We start from the raw sequence: 16,693 nt of genomic DNA, 5'->3' as shown, positions 1-16,693 counted from the left end.
AAATCTAATATTTTAAATTATTTATAAATTGTAAAAAAAAATTATTGCTCATAAAATGTAAATAAACGCTTGTATGGTTTATACAATGGTTATTATTATTGTGCGCGTATCCAATGAAGTTGGTCACGAAAACGTAATAAAAACTTAACTCAATAGTTTTAATAGCGATAGTTTCAAAGATTTATTTAAGAAGGAACTAATTTATTTTCGACCATTTTTGCTAGATAAACGATGGCGTAACGTAATGAGGTTTTTAAAAATAACAAAAAAGATAAATATAAAGATAAATATAGAGATAAATATAATGATAAATAAAAGGTAGCTATGTTTAATGGTTAAACATCGGAAGTGCGTTACCACCACAAAAAAAGTTTACTCCCCAATAATAAATTTTTACTTTACGTCTTCTCAAATATTTACATTTAAAAAAAAACGTCATAATTGTAGCAAATATTGTTGGATGTTTTCATCTGGACTCGTTCGTTTTATTATAAAAGTATTTTTTTATAAAACATTTTTCTCGGGAAAATAAAAATCCAAACGATAATTTCCAAAGTAAATAATTTTACAATAAAAATATGACGACAATAGTAAAATATGTTTATAAAGAAGATCATGTGAGGAAAGAAACTGAATTAATATTGGTTCAGTAGATTAATATGTTATTATATACTTGACACACATTTGCATTTTAACAAGAGGATGAATAAAAAAATCGGGGGGAGGTGGACGATGTTAAAATTAAACTTTTTTTATCGGCAATGTTTGATTAAAAATCCAAATTGAATCGATACACAAAAAAAAATATATATAAAAATACCGTCTCGAATACAATTCGCATTTCGCTAATTCTCAATAACGACTTTACCAAACAGACTCGCGTTTAAAAATCGATGTAAATCGCTAAAAGGAGACTATTTTAATGAAACCACTTCTAAATACGTTATAAATAAGTTTTGAGAATTTTATTTATCTCGGCTTGTAATAAAATATAATGTGTATCATCGGATCATTTTCGCATCAACCGGTTGTGCTTTTTTATGTCATGGTTATCCTGATATTTGGGCAACAGTACGTTTTTGGGTGAGTCTTGTTTCTTTTTCGGTGATTCGCAAGATAAAGAGAAGACATACTGTCTGAGTGGAATCTAGGTCAATATCTCAAAAACAAAAATAAATAAATAAATAATGAAAATGAATCAACATTTTTATAAAAATATTTTTTGATATAAATCTACGATATAAATACTATCTTTACAATAATAACTCAACTCTGAAGACGCAAACTCGAGTCTTTCAAGTTCTATAGGCCTATAGTCCTAGAACTAGAAACAATCGGGTTTAGCCGTCTTAAAAGACGTTCGGCTAAATTCTAGTTCTAGGTTAAGTGTTGGTTCTAGTAACAGTACTAGATAGCGCTAGATTGTATATTTAAACTAAAACTAGAATGTTCTAGGTCTAGTGTTAGTACTAGCTATTTTGAGTACACACAATTCAAATTTGGCAGTAGCAAAAAAAAATTACACGATTGTAAAAAGTCGTTTAATTAGCTTTAAATTTGGAATTCTTATTTTTGCTTCTTGAATATGTAAAACATTGTTTGTGACACGACTAATGACAAAAATATTTGTCCCTTAATTTGTAAATTCGCAATTTTAATTTTTTTTTGTTCCCAAAATATATATAAAGATGTCCTGAACACGGCGCGCACAAAGAATTCAATTTTGGCAATGGCAAAAAAAATTATTATGTATTATTGCGATGTTTGCCAGCCATGAGTTGTGGAAACGCCTACTGTCAGCCATCAATCAGATTGATATGAGCATAAAATTAGCCGAGTATTTGTCAGTGGCTGATGAAATTGGACATGTTCTATTTTCAGGCAGTGACGACTAACAGATCGTGTGATTCACTCGCACCCGCTCCAATCAGCGAACAGCGCAGCACGTGCCCCGTGGTCCTTTGTTTATGTTCGATGTCTGTTAGTACTTAGAATGCCTTGGATACGGTTTTATTCGCTTATTTTATAAGCAAAAAGCTTTCAAAAATGAAATTTGCACATTTAGAGCTAAGGAAATAACTTGTTATAATTTGAATTGCGTGTGCTCATCGTATTCCTTAGGTCATTTTGAACATCTTAACCGCTTAACCTTAGCCGCACGTCTCTAAAGATGGCTAAACCCGAATGATTCTAGCTCTAGGTCTAGTGTTGGTTCTAGTAATCTAACAATAGAACTATCACTAGAACCAACACTAGACCTAGAACATAGAAACATTCGAGTTCTAAGTTTAGTATTAGTTATAGATAGGGCACGGAACTTTTGTAACAAAACGATACGATTTCCCCCCTCCACTCGTTCTGATTAAAAGAACAGCATATTGTTCAGTGGGAAATTAAAATTTCAAGTTAGAAAAAAATTGTTTTAACAAACACTGTTCCTGGTGTAATTCTTAAAAAATATTGTTAACAAAATTTTTTGATTTAACCAATAATTAAGGAGATAACCTCAAAATAATAATTTTTCCGTTTTTATACATAATTATACTTAGACGCTGAATTAATAGAGATGTAAAAATTTTTTATTAAGATAATTGATTCAAAATCGAAATTGAAACAAATTTTATTTAAAACATTTTTTGATAGAAACAATAATTATTGAGATAATTAATTTTGATAGCATACTATTCAGAGGGAAATTAAAATTTGAAGTTAGCAAAAAATTGTATTAACAAACACTACTCCTGATGTAATTCTAAACAAATTTTGTTAACAACATTTTTTGATTAAATCAACAATAAGGATATAACCTCAAAAATATTAATTTTTGTAGCATACTGTTCAGTGGGAAATTAAAATTTCAAGTTACAAAAAAATTGTGTTAACAAAAAATGTTCCTGAAACAATTCTAAACAAACTTTGTCAACAATTTTTTTTGATTTAATCAATATTTACGGAGATAACCTCAAAATAATAATTTTTTCATTTTTATACATAATTATACTTAGACGTTGAATTAATAGAGATGGAAAAATTTTTTATTAAGATAATTGATTCAAAATCGAAATTGAAACAAATTTTATTTAAAACATTTTTTGATAGAAACAATAATTATTGAGATAATTAATTTTGATAGCATACTATTCAGAGGGAAATTAAAATTTCAAGTTAGCAAAAAAATGTATTAACAAACACTGTTCCTGAAGTAATTCTAAACAAATTTTGTTAACAACATTTTTTGATTAAATCAACAATAAGGATGTAACCTCAAAAATATTAATTTTTGTAGCATACTGTTCAGTGGGAAATTAAAATTTCAAGTTACAAAAAAATTGTGTTAACAAAAAATGTTCCTGAAACACTTCTAAATAAACTTTGTCAACAATTTTTTTTGATTTAATCGATAATTAAGGAGATAACCTCAAAATAATAGTTTTTCCGTTTTTATACATAATTATACTTAGATGCTTAATTAATAGAGATGTAAAAGTTTTGTATTAAGATAATTGATTCAAAATCGAAATTGAAACAAATTTTATTTAAAACATTTTTAGATAGAAACAATAATTATTGAGATAATTAATTTTGATAGCATACTATTCAGAGGGAAATTAAAATTTGAAGTTAGAAAAAAATTGTTTTAACAAACACTGCTCCTGAAGCAATTCTTAACAAACATTGTTAACAAAATTTATTGATTTAATCAATAATTAAGGAGATAACCTCAAAATAATAATTTTTCTGTTTTTATACATAATTACACTTGGATGCTTAATTAATAGAAATGTAAAATTTTTTTATTAAGATAATTGATTCAAAATCGAAATTGAAACAAATTTTATTTAAAACATTTTTTGATAGAAACAATAATTATTGAGATAATTAATTTTGATAGCATACTATTCAGAGGGAAATTAAAATTTCAAGTTAGCAAAAAATTCTATTAAGAAACACTGTTCCTGAAGTAATTCTAAACAAATTTTGTTAACAACATTTTTTGATTAAATCAACAATAAGGATACAACCTCAAAAATATTAATTTTTGTAGCATACTGTTCAGTGGGAAATTAAAATTTCAAGTAAGAAAAAAATTGTTTTAACAAACACTGCTCCTGAAGCAATTCTTAACAAATATTGTTAACAAAATTTTTTGATTTAATCAATAATTAAGGAGATAACCTCAAAATAATAATTTTTTCATTTTTATACATAATTACACTTAGACGGTTAATTAATAGAGATGTAAAATTTTGTTATTAAGATAATTGATTCAAAATCGAAATTGAAACAAGTTTTATTTAAAACATTTTTTGATAAAAACAATAATTATTGAGATAATTAATTTTGATAGCATACTATTCAGAGGGAAATTAAAATTTTAAGTTAGCAAAAAATTGCATTAACAAACACTACTCCTGAAGTAATTCTAAACAAATTTTGTTAACAACATTTTTTGATTAAATCAACAATAAGGATATAACCTCAAAAATATTAATTTTTGTACCATACTGTTCAGTGGGAAATTAAAATTTCAAGTTACAAAAAAATTGTGTTAACAAAAAATGTTCCTGAAACAATTCTAAACAAACTTTGTCAACAATTTTTTTTGATTTAATCAATAATTAAGGAGATAACCTCAAAATAATAGTTTTTCCGTTTTTATACATAATTATACTTAGATGCTTAATTAATAGAGATATAAAATTTTTTTATTAAGATAATTGATTCAAAATTGAAATTGAAACAAATTTTATTTAAAACATTTTTTGATAGAAACAATAATTATTGAGATAATTAATTTTGATAGCATACTATTCAGAGGGAAATTAAAATTTCAAGTTAGCAAAAAATTGTATTAACAAACACTGTTCCTGAAGTAATTCTAAACAAATTTTGTTAACAACATTTTTTGATTAAATCAACAATAAGGATATAACCTCAAAAATATTAATTTTTGTAGCATACTGTTCAGTGGGAAATTAAAATTTCAAGTTACAAAAAAATTGTGTTAACAAAAAATGTTCCTGAAACAATTCTAAACAAACTTTGTCAACAATTTTTTTTGATTTAATCAATAATTAAGGAGATAACCTCAAAATAATAGTTTTTCCGTTTTTATACATAATTATACTTAGATGCTTAATTAATAGAGATATAAAAATTTTTTATTAAGATAATTGATTCAAAATTGAAATTGAAACAAATTTTATTTAAAACATTTTTTGATAGAAACAATAATTATTGAGATAATTAATTTTGATAGCATACTATTCAGAGGGAAATTAAAATTTCAAGATAGCAAAAAATTGTATTAACAAACACTGTTCCTGAAGTAATTCTAAACAAAATTTGTTAACAACATTTTTTGATTGAATCAACAATAAGGATATAACCTCAAAAATATTAATTTTTGTAGCATACTATTCAGTGGGAAATTAAAATTTCAAGTTAGAAAAAAATTGTTTTAAAAAACACTGGTCCCGAAGCAATTCTTAACAAACATTGTTAACAAAATTTTTTGATTTAATCAATAATTAAGGAGATAACCTCAAAATAATAATTTTTCCGTTTTTATACATAATTACACTTGGATGCTTAATTAATAGAGATGTAAAAATTTTTTATTAAGATAATTGATTCAAAATTGAAATTGAAACAAATTTTATTTAAAACATTTTTTGATAGAAACAATAATTATTGAGATAATTAATTTTGATAGCATACTATTCAGAGGGAAATTAAAATTTCAAGTTAGCAAAAAATTGTATTAACCAACACTGTTCCTGAAGTAATTCTAAACAAGTTTTGTTAACAAAATTTTTTGATTAAATCAACAATAAGGATATAACCTCAAAAATATTAATTTTTGTACCATACTGTTCAGTGGGAAATTAAAATTTCAAGTTACAAAAAAATTGTGTTAACAAAAAATGTTCCTGAAACAATTCTAAACAAACTTTGTCAACAATTTTTTTTGATTTAATCAATAATTAAGGAGATAACCTCAAAATAATAATTTTTTCATTTTTATACATAATTTTACTTAGATGCTGAATTAATAGAGATGTAAAATTTTTTTATTAAGATAATTGATTCAAAATCGAAATTGAAACAAATTTTATTTAAAACATTTTTTGATAGAAACAATAATTATTGAGATAATTAATTTTGATAGCATACTATTCACAGGGAAATTAAAATTTCAAGTTAGCAAAAAATTGTATTAACAAACACTGTTCCTGAAGTAATTCTAAACAAGTTTTGTTAACAAAATTTTTTGATTAAATCAACAATAAGGATATAACCTCGAAAAAAATTTTGTATATGTATTTTTATAAATTTTTTTATTGAGAAAATCGTTTTAGAATTTATTGTTTACAATATTATTGTTACAAATATATTGTTTTGTTACAAAAGTTCCGTGCCCTAGTTGAAGTGGTAGTGCTAGTGTTAGTTCTATACCTTTTACAGTATGATTTCACACTTATGAAATATGATTTCACACTAGCGAAAACAGATTTCATACAAATGAAATTTGATTTCACACTAACGAAAACAGAATTCACACAAATAAAATTTGATTTCACACTAGCGAAAACAGATTTCATACAAATGAAATTTGATTTCAAACCAATGAAAACAGATTTCACAATTAATAATTAATAATTAGATATTGGTTTCATTAATATTTAAATAAATATTTGGCAAATATCATTTTTAATTTTGAATGAAAATTATTTGACATTTTGTGACAATCATAAAAATATATCATAAGTTTTGATTTTACATTTGCAATGTCTCGTGTTAAATATAATAAAATATCAATTAGTGATAGAGAAAGAATTATAAAAGCACACGAAGAAGGCAAAGATTGGCGAGCTACAGCTACAGCTTTAGGAGTGAACGTTCGTACTGCTTATGAATGGTTGAAAAAAGATCAATCACTTCCAAAAAAGAAAGGTGGTAATGCTTCTTCCAAAAAGACCGCCGCAATTTCCGATGCATTGGTTAGATGGATTGAGGAAGATTCTACAATAACATTGAAAGGCTTATGTGATCATGTTAGCAATGAATTTCAAGTTAACGTTTGCCAAAACACAATGAAAAACTGGTTGGACGGGCAATTATTTTCACTTAAGGCACTAAGACCACAAATAGTAAATATGAATAATGAGGAAAACAAAGTCAAGCGTAAAGAGTATGTAAACCAAATATTACAAAGTCGAGCAAATGGTAGAACTCTTATTTGGATCGATGAAACAAATTTTAATTTATATTGTCGGCGAAAAGAAGGTAGATCCAAAATAGGTCATAAAGCACACGTAATTCTTCCGGCTTGTAAAGGAAGCAATTTACATTGCATTGGGGCAATGAGTGCGATGCGAATTATCTCATTTGAACATAGAAGAGGATCCTACAAAGCTCACGACTGTAAACAATGGCTGCGTCGCTTAATAGCAACTTGCACTGCGGATGGCATCGAGAAGCCAACATTTATTATTGATAATGCTCCTGTACATTCAAATCTTGAATCTGAACTTGAACCCGAAGAAGATATAGAAATAGTACGCCTTGCTCCATATTCTTATTTACTAAATCCGATTGAGTTGTTATGGAGTAGTTTCAAATCTTCCGTAAAAGTGCAAATGCAAGAAAGAATGCAAGAAATATTGAATTACAGACGCGTTAATAATCAAGGGTTAACACTTCATGAATATAGAATGCGCATCTTAGAAGAAATTTCAGATAGAGCAATTCAAGAAGTTCAACAACAACACTTACTAAGATATTCGAATCATGTAGAACGTTATTATGCAGCAGCACTACAACAAGAAAACATTCAAGAAATATAATTAATAATTTATTGGTTGCTAGATTGGTTGTTAAATTTAATTTAATAATTTTTTGTTATAAATAATGTTCTAATTAAATATTTAAATACTGTGAAATCTGTTTTCATTGGTTTGAAATAAAATTTCATTTGTATGAATTCTGTTTTCGTTAGTGTGAAATCATATTTCATTTGTATGAAATCTGTTTTCGTTAGTGAGAAATCAAATTTCATTTGTATGAAATCTGTTTTCGTTAGTGTGAAATCAAATTTCATTTGCATGTAATCTGTTTTCGCTAGTGCGAAATCATATTTCATAAGTGTGAAATCATACTGTAAAAGGTATAGTGATCTAACTGTATTTTCGTTCTTTCGAGATTCTGTTCATCAAATGCTTTTTTACACAACTTCAACGATTATCTCAAGACAGTAAATAATGTTAATATTAATATCAAGGTTAGGTTAACAATTATGACGAAAAATATGTTTTATTACCACCCGTTTTTTTTTTAAGTTGCACGGTGTAATTTTGACATAATGTGTTGCAAAACTCAACGTAAATTTTGTACTTGCCACTGGTGCCGGTACCAGATGGAATAATGATGATCTACTTATTATGGCCTACTTCAAAAAGTGGGCATTACCCATTAATAAACACTTAATAATTAGAAATGACATTTTTATTTAATTATATATAACATTAAAATTTCATTGAACTTTTATCGTTTTTTTGCTATTTTAAGCATAAAAATAAAATCGCATCAATTCATCACAATATCATAATAAAAGATAAAGGCAGATTATAATACATGATGACGCTTATCAAAAATGAACGTTGTAACCTTTTTATTCATTGATCTTACTAAATAATTAAAAAAATCTTACCTTATTTTAAATTGTGAAGTTGGCCAATCTGAAATTAAAATGGTTGCTATGGAAACGTGGCGTAGTGGAAATGACAGTTCTATGACAGACATAACCGTAAAATAATAAATTAATCTAAATAGCATAATAAAATAACAAATTATAAGTTAATGATTATATAATTAAATGATTAATATGAAAGCGGTAATCAATAATCAAACTTTTCTTTAATTACTTTGACATAACCTTTTAATCACGTCCAAATATAAAGCAAAAACTTACCAAACAAGTTATATCCTTGTTCTTGTCAATAATGAACGTTGTAACTTGAGATATAAACACTTCCTTATCCGACAAATACTAATCTTAAAAAACTAACTGAGATTGTTTAAAAATTTGAAGGTTAAAAGGTTGCTATGGAAACGACAACTAAACAGTATTTCTTAAATTAACACCCAAACCTAAACATTGTTAATTATTAATAATAAAATGATTAAATCACATCATTTCTTATTAATATGGTGATAAAAATAAATAAAAACTTAATTATTTTGTGCCAGATTATGACAGCTAAATAATTTTTGATCGAGGCCAACTTCACGTTGAATGCGTTATCGAGGTGAAACAAAAAAATAGGCGGGAAATTTAAAAATATTAAATTTCTATTAAAATAAAAATATAAAAAGAATATTATTTTTATACAAAGATGATATTGCGGTATTTGAAGTGACTTTTTAATCAAGATGAAAATGGAACGTCAAATCGATACCGGTTATTTTTAAAATCGCCTAAATCATTTGCATATTATCTCATTTCTAAGAAAAATTATTCTCTAACGCAATTATCGGAATGACTTATACACACATTCTAAAAAAAACACTTCATAAAACGAAATAGAGGTTATTGTTTTTTATTATTCTCCGACTTTCTTGCTATTTTTAGCCAAACAATATCTGTAAGATCTATTTTTGGTCCATTGTGTTAATTGATTATCAAATTTAAGCGGTGCTTTAGACTCAATTAGCATCAATTGGTTTTTGTTGTTTTTTTGATTTTAATATTGTCGCTTTTATCTATTAATGTAGTTTCTATGATTCGATATCTTTTAGAAATCTCAATTAAAAATCAATTAACTTAATCATAATTCATAATAAATAATTTTTTTTTAAATTTTAGGTTAAGTTTTTTTACAAAACCACCCCAAGAAGATTTTAACACCAAGTTATTAATAAACACGACAGTTCCTAACCCTTTAAATTCGCCAGAAAACTTTAAACCTTTCATTAACATCCATTTGGATAATAAAACGTTAAGAGATTGCCCCGATATGAATTTCGATTTGGATGGAATTACGCAAAATCAATTCTCTAAGTTATTAACTAACGAATGCCGATATGATAAATTAACTAAGCCCCAAACTATTAATGGCAAAGCTCTAAATGTTTCTGTTAAAATTGATATAAAACATATCGAAGCTATTGATCAATTGGTAAGTTGGTAATAATCTTAATTTATTTAATTACATAATTAATTTTTGTTCTTGTAGAAATTTCGGATGGATATGATAATGCAATATAAATACATGGACCCCCGATTAAATTTCGAACAATTATCTCCGAATAGAACCACAATGATCGGTCGCGATATCTTAACAGAAAGAATTTGGGTGCCACATTTAATGGTTTTAAACGAAAAATCGAGTACTATGATGGGGTTCGGTAGCAAAGATCAATTTATTGCTATTTCACCTCAAGGAGAAGTCGTTTATTCCTACAGAATGTCCACGGTGATTTATTGCTGGATGAATTTGAAGAAATTTCCTTTCGATAAACAAATTTGTAGCGTCAATTTACAAACATGTAAGTTTATACAAAAAATTTTTGTTTGTATTTTGTTAGGGCACGGAACTTTTGTAACAAAACAATTCGATTCATCCCCCCCCACCACTCGTTCTCAGCAGAAAATTTCATACAAAAGTTGTTCTAAATTTTCGATTTTCTCAATAAAAATATATACATAAAATTTTTTTTGAGGTTATGTTCTTAATTATTGATCAAATCAAAAAATTTTATTAACAATATTTGTTTAGAATTACTTCAGGAACAATGCTTGTTAATAAAATTTTTTGCTAACTTGAAATATTAATTTCCCTCTGAATCAAAATTAATTATCTCAATAATTATTGTTTCTATCAAAAAATGTTTTAAATAAAATTTGTTGCAATTTCGATTTTGAATCAATTATCTTAATAAAAAAATTTTATATTTCTATTAATTAAGCATCCAAGTGTAATTATGTATAAAAACGGAAAAAATATTATTTTGAGGTTATCTCCTTAATTATTGATTAAATCAAAAAATGTTGTTAACAAAATTTCTTTAGAATTACTTCAGGAACAGTGTTTGTTAATACAATTTTTTGCTAACTTGAAATTTTAATTTCCCTCTGAATAGTATGCTATCAAAATTAATTATCTCAATAATTATTGTTTCTATCAAAAAATGTTTTAAATAAAATTTGTTTCAATTTCGATTTTGAATCAATTATCTTAATAAAAAAATTTTACATTTCTATTAATTAAGCATCCAAGTGTAATTATGTATAAAAAGGCAAAAATTATTATTTTGAGGTTATCTCCTTAATTATTGATTAAATCAAAAAATTTTGTTAACAATGTTTGTTAAGAATTGTTGCAGGAACAGTGTTTGTTAATACAATTTTTTGCTAACTTGAAATTTTAATTTCCCACTGAACAGTATGCTACAAAAATTAATATTTTTGAGGTTATATCCTTATTGTTGATTTAATCAAAAAATGTTGTTAACAAAATTTGTTTAGAATTACTTCAGCAACAGTGTTTGTTAATATAATTTTTTGCTAACTTGAAATTTTAATTTCCCTCTGAATAGTATGCTATCAAAATTAATTATCTCAATAATGATTGTTTTTATCAAAAAATGTTTTAAATAAAATTTGTTTCAATTTCGATTTTGAATCAATTATCTTAATAAAAAAATTTTACATTTCTATTAATTAAGCATCCAAGTGTAATTATGTATAAAAACGGAAAAATTATTATTTTGAGGTTATCTCCTTAATTATTGATTAAAACAAAAAATTTTATTAACAATATTTTTTAAGAATTGCTTCAGGAACAGTGTTTGTTAAAACAATTTTTTTCTAACTTGAAATTTTAATTTCCCTCTGAATAGTATGCTACAAAAATTAATATTTTTGAGGTTATATCCTTATTGTTGATTTAATCAAAAAATGTTGTTAACAAAATTGGTTTAGAATTACTTCAGCAGCAATGTTTGTTAATACAATTTTTTGCTAACTTGAAATTTTAATTTCCCACTGAATAGTATGCTATCAAAATTAATTATCTCAATAATTATTGTTTTTATCAAAAAATGTTTTAAATAAAATTTGTTTCAATTTCAATTTTGAATCAATTATCTGAATAAAAAAATTTTACATCTCTATTAATTAAGCATCCAAGTGTAATTATGTATAAAAACGGAAAAATTATTATTTTTGAGGTTATCTCCTTAATTATTGATTAAATCAAAAAAATTTGTTAACAATGTTTGTTAAGAATTACACCAGGAACAGTGTTTGTTAAAACAATTTTTTTCTAACTTGAAATTTTAATTTCCCACTGAACAACATGCTACAAAAATTAATATTTTTGAGGTTATATCCTTATTGTTGATTTAATCAAAAAATGTTGTTAACAAATTTTGTTTAGAATTACTTCAGGAACAGTTACAATTTTTTGCTAACTTGAAATTTTAATTTCCCTCTGAATAGTATGCTATCAAAATTAATTATCTCAATAATTATTGTATTTATCAAAAAATGTTTTAAATAAAATTTGTTTCAATTTCGATTTTGAATCAATTATCTTAATAAAAAAATTTTACATTTCTATTAATTAAGCATCCAAGTGTAATTATGTATAAAAACGGAAAAAATATTATTTTGAGGTTATCTCCTTAATTATTGATTAAATCAAAAAATTTTGTTAACAATGTTTGTTTACAATTGCTTTAGGAACAGTGTTTGTTAAAACAATTTTTTTCTAACTTGAAATTTTAATTTCCCACTGAACAGTATGCTACAAAAATTAATATTCTTGAGGTTATATCCTTATTGTTGATTTAATCAAAAAATGTTGTTAACAAAATTTGCTTAGAATTACTTCAGAAACAATGTTTGTTAATACAATTTTTTGCTAACTTGAAATTTTAATTTCCCTCTGAATAGTATGCTATCAAAATTAATTATCTCAATAATTACTGTTTCTATCAAAAAATGTTTTAAATAAAATTTGTTTCAATTTCGATTTTGAATCAATTATCTTAATAAAAGAATTTTACATTTCTATTAATTAAGCATCCAAGTATAATTATGTATAAAACGGAAAAATTATTATTTAGAGGTTATCTCCTTAATTATTGATTAAATCAAAAAATTTTGTTAACAATGTTTGTTAAGAATTGCTTCAGGAACAGTGTTTGTTAAAACAATTTTTCTAACTTGAAATTTTAATTTCCCACTGAACAGTATGCTACAAAAATTAATATTTTTGAGGTTATATCCTTATTGTTGATTTAATCAAAAAATGTTGTTAACAAAATTTCTTTAGAATTACTTCAGGAACAATGTTTGTTAATACAATTTTTTGCTAACTTGAAATTTTAATTTCCCTCTGAATAGTATGCTATCAAAATTAATTATCTCAATAATTACTGTTTCTATCAAAAAATGTTTTAAATAAAATTTGTTTCAATTTCGATTTTGAATCAATTATCTTAATAAAAGAATTTTACATTTCTATTAATTAAGCATCCAAGTATAATTATGTATAAAACGGAAAAATTATTATTTAGAGGTTATCTCCTTAATTATTGATTAAATCAAAAAATTTTGTTAACAATGTTTGTTAAGAATTGCTTCAGGAACAGTGTTTGTTAAAACAATTTTTCTAACTTGAAATTTTAATTTCCCACTGAACAGTATGCTACAAAAATTAATATTTTTGAGGTTATATCCTTATTGTTGATTTAATCAAAAAATGTTGTTAACAAAATTTCTTTAGAATTACTTCAGGAACAATGTTTGTTAATACAATTTTTTGCTAACTTGAAATTTTAATTTCCCTCTGAATAGTATACTATCAAAATTAATTATCTCAATAATTATTGTTTCTATCAAAAAATGTTTTAAATAAAATTTGTTTCAATTTCGATTTTGAATCAATTATCGTAACAAAAAATTTTTACATCTCTATTAATTAAGCATACAAGTGTAATTATGTATAAAAACGGAAAAATTATTATTTTGAGGTTATCTCCTTAATTATTGATTAAATCAAAAAATTTTGTTAACAATGTTTGTTAAGAATTGCTTCAGGAACAGTGTTTGTTAAAACAATTTTTTTCTAACTTGAAATTTTAATTTCCCACTGAACAGTATGCTACAAAAATTAATATTTTTGAGGTTATATCCTTATTGTTGATTTAATCAAAAAATTTTATTAACAAAATTTGTTTAGAATTACTTCAGGAACAGTGTTTGTTAATACAATTTTTTGCTATCTTGAAATTTTAATTTCCCTCTGAATAGTATGCTATTAAAATTAATTATCTCAATAATTATTGTTTTTATCAAAAAATGTTTTAAATAAAATTTGTTTCAATTTCGATTTTGAATCAATTATCTCAATAAAAAATTTTTACATCTCTATTAATTAAGCATCTAAGTATAATTATGTATAAAAAAGGAAAAATTATTATTTTGAGGTTATCTCCTTAATTATTGATTAAATCAAAAAATTTTGTTAACAATGTTTGTTAAGAATTGCTTCAGGAACAGTGTTTGTTAAAACAATTTTTTTCTAACTTGAAATTTTAATTTCCCACTGAACAGTATGCTACAAAAATTAATATTTTTGAGGTTATATCCGTATTGTTGATTTAATCAAAAAATGTTGTTAACAAAATTTGTTTAGAATTACTTCAGGAACAGTGTTTGTTAATAACATTTTTTGCTAACTTGAAATTTTAATTTCCCTCTGAATAGTATGCTATCAAAATTAATTATCTCAATAATTCTTGTTTTTATCAAAAAATGTTTTAAATAAAATTTGTTTCAATTTCGATTTTGAATCAATTATCTCAATAAAAAAATTTTACATCTCTATTAATTAAGCATCTAAGTATAATTATGTATAAAAACGGAAAAATTATTATTTTGAGGTTATCTCCTTAATTATTGATTAAATCAAAAAATTTTGTTAACAATGTTTGTTAAGAATTGCTTCAGGAACAGTGTTTGTTAAAACAATTTTTTTCTAACTTGAAATTTTAATTTCCCACTGAACAGTATGGTACAAAAATTAATATTTTTGAGGTTATATCCTCATTCTTGATTTAATCAAAAAATGTTGTTAACAAAATTTGTTTAGAATTACTTCAGGAACAGTGTTTGTTAATACAATTTTTTGCTAACTTGAAATTTTAATTTCCCTCTGAATAGTATGCCATCAAAATTAATTATCTCAATAATTCTTGTTTTTATCAAAAAATGTTTTAAATAAAATTTGTTTCAATTTCGATTTTGAATCAATTATCTCAATAAAAAATTTTTACATCTCTATTAATTAAGCATCTAAGTATAATTATGCATAAAAACGGAAAAATTATTATTTTGAGGTTATCTCCTTAATTATTGATTAAATCAAAAAATTTTGTTAACAATGTTTGTTAAGAATTGCTTCAGGAACAGTGTTTGTTAAAACAATTTTTTTCTAACTTGAAATTTTAATTTCCCACTGAATAGTATGGTGTTCTTTTAATCAGAACGAGTGCAGGGGGGAAATCAAATATTGATATTGAATGTTTCTAGTTCTAGCGATACTGTTAGTTCTAGTTTCAATTCAACAAAAATAAACAACAATCTAGCGACGAATAACAATTAAATTATAGAAAGTTTCGGGTTTAGCTGTGCATCTTCAGGCGCTCTTTGTACGATACTTGATGACGCTGACTTATTTTTTTTTTATATTAGGGACTTACAACGCAAGTGAAATGATGCTTTTTTGGGAAGAAAAAAATTCTGTTACGATTTCCCCCCAATTACATTTGGCCGAGTTTTGTTTGGAAGATTATTGGAACTACCCCGTTTTAATAGATCCCCTGATCGAAAATGGGGCTTTTGGTAATACCAATTAATTTCTATTTAATCAAAAAAAAAAAACATAATTAATTTCTTTTTAGTTGGTGATTATAGCGGATTAGTTTTAAAATTTAAAGTAGCGAGAGAAGTCGGATTTTACATCATGGACTATTTCCTACCGTCAATAATGTTGGTTGTAACTTCTTGGGGAACGTTTTGGTTACAAGCCGACGCAACCCCACCAAGAGCGACCCTCGGAACTGCGACTATGTTATCATTTATTACGTTAGCTTCGTCGCAATCGAAAAATTTGCCGAAAGTTTCTTACATAAAAGTGAGCGAAATATGGTTTTTGGGGTGTTCGTTTTTTATTTTCGCCTCAATGGTAGAATTCGCCTTTGTTAATATAATTTGGAGACGAAGAAAAGATGTCGAATTAAAACGGGTTTCGCCTAAATACATTTTTAAATCGACGATAACGCCGGGGTTAGCTCGCAAAGAATTGTATAAAAGCAAAAAGGAAATGGATGAATTATACAGTTCGAATGGGAGCTTAGATAAATCATCATCGTCGATTATTATCGATGATTTAGTCGAGAATAAAGAACACGTAGAAGAAGTTCAAGCTAAAACTTGGACTACAATGACGCCCCAACAAGTTTCGATTTGGATCGATAAAAAAAGCCGCGTTGTATTTCCGTTATGTTTCTTAATTTTTAATATAATTTTTTGGATTTTTGTCTTTTGTTGGTAATTATCTTTGTTTGAATTGAATACTTTATCGCTACGTTTAAATATATTTTTATGTAAAAATTAAAG

General features: G+C 25.2%; 2 protein-coding genes across 3 annotated transcripts in view; one reads left to right on the top strand and one right to left on the bottom strand.

The window, feature by feature from the left end:
- The window catches only part of LOC111418380 (Kinesin family member 19A), a 68,691-nt gene that overhangs the window by 1,114 nt on the left and 50,884 nt on the right, over window positions 1-16,693 (bottom strand). The gene's annotated exons all lie outside the window — the stretch shown is intronic.
- On the top strand, window positions 838-16,686 carry LOC111421899 (pH-sensitive chloride channel 2-like). The gene is made up of 5 exons (XM_023055095.2): window positions 838-1,083; window positions 9,869-10,181; window positions 10,239-10,551; window positions 15,767-15,916; window positions 15,976-16,686. The coding sequence occupies exons 1-5, from the start codon at window positions 995-997 to the stop codon at window positions 16,626-16,628; spliced, it is 1,518 nt and encodes a 505-aa protein (XP_022910863.2). The 5' UTR covers window positions 838-994; the 3' UTR covers window positions 16,629-16,686.

Source organism: Onthophagus taurus, chromosome 5 (assembly GCF_036711975.1).
Source record: "Onthophagus taurus isolate NC chromosome 5, IU_Otau_3.0, whole genome shotgun sequence".
Taxonomy (NCBI): Eukaryota; Metazoa; Arthropoda; class Insecta; order Coleoptera; family Scarabaeidae; genus Onthophagus; species Onthophagus taurus.
This window is presented reverse-complemented; position numbering and strand designations above follow the sequence as displayed.

Coding starts and splice junctions, on each gene's coding strand:
- LOC111421899 (XM_023055095.2), top strand. CDS start 995: ATGTGTATCATCGGATCATTTTCGCATCAACCGGTTGTGCTTTTTTAT. Junction 10,182..10,238: donor TCGAAGCTATTGATCAATTG/GTAAGTTGGTAA, acceptor TTGTTCTTGTAG/AAATTTCGGATGGATATGAT. Junction 10,552..15,766: donor TAGCGTCAATTTACAAACAT/GTAAGTTTATAC, acceptor TTTTTATATTAG/GGACTTACAACGCAAGTGAA.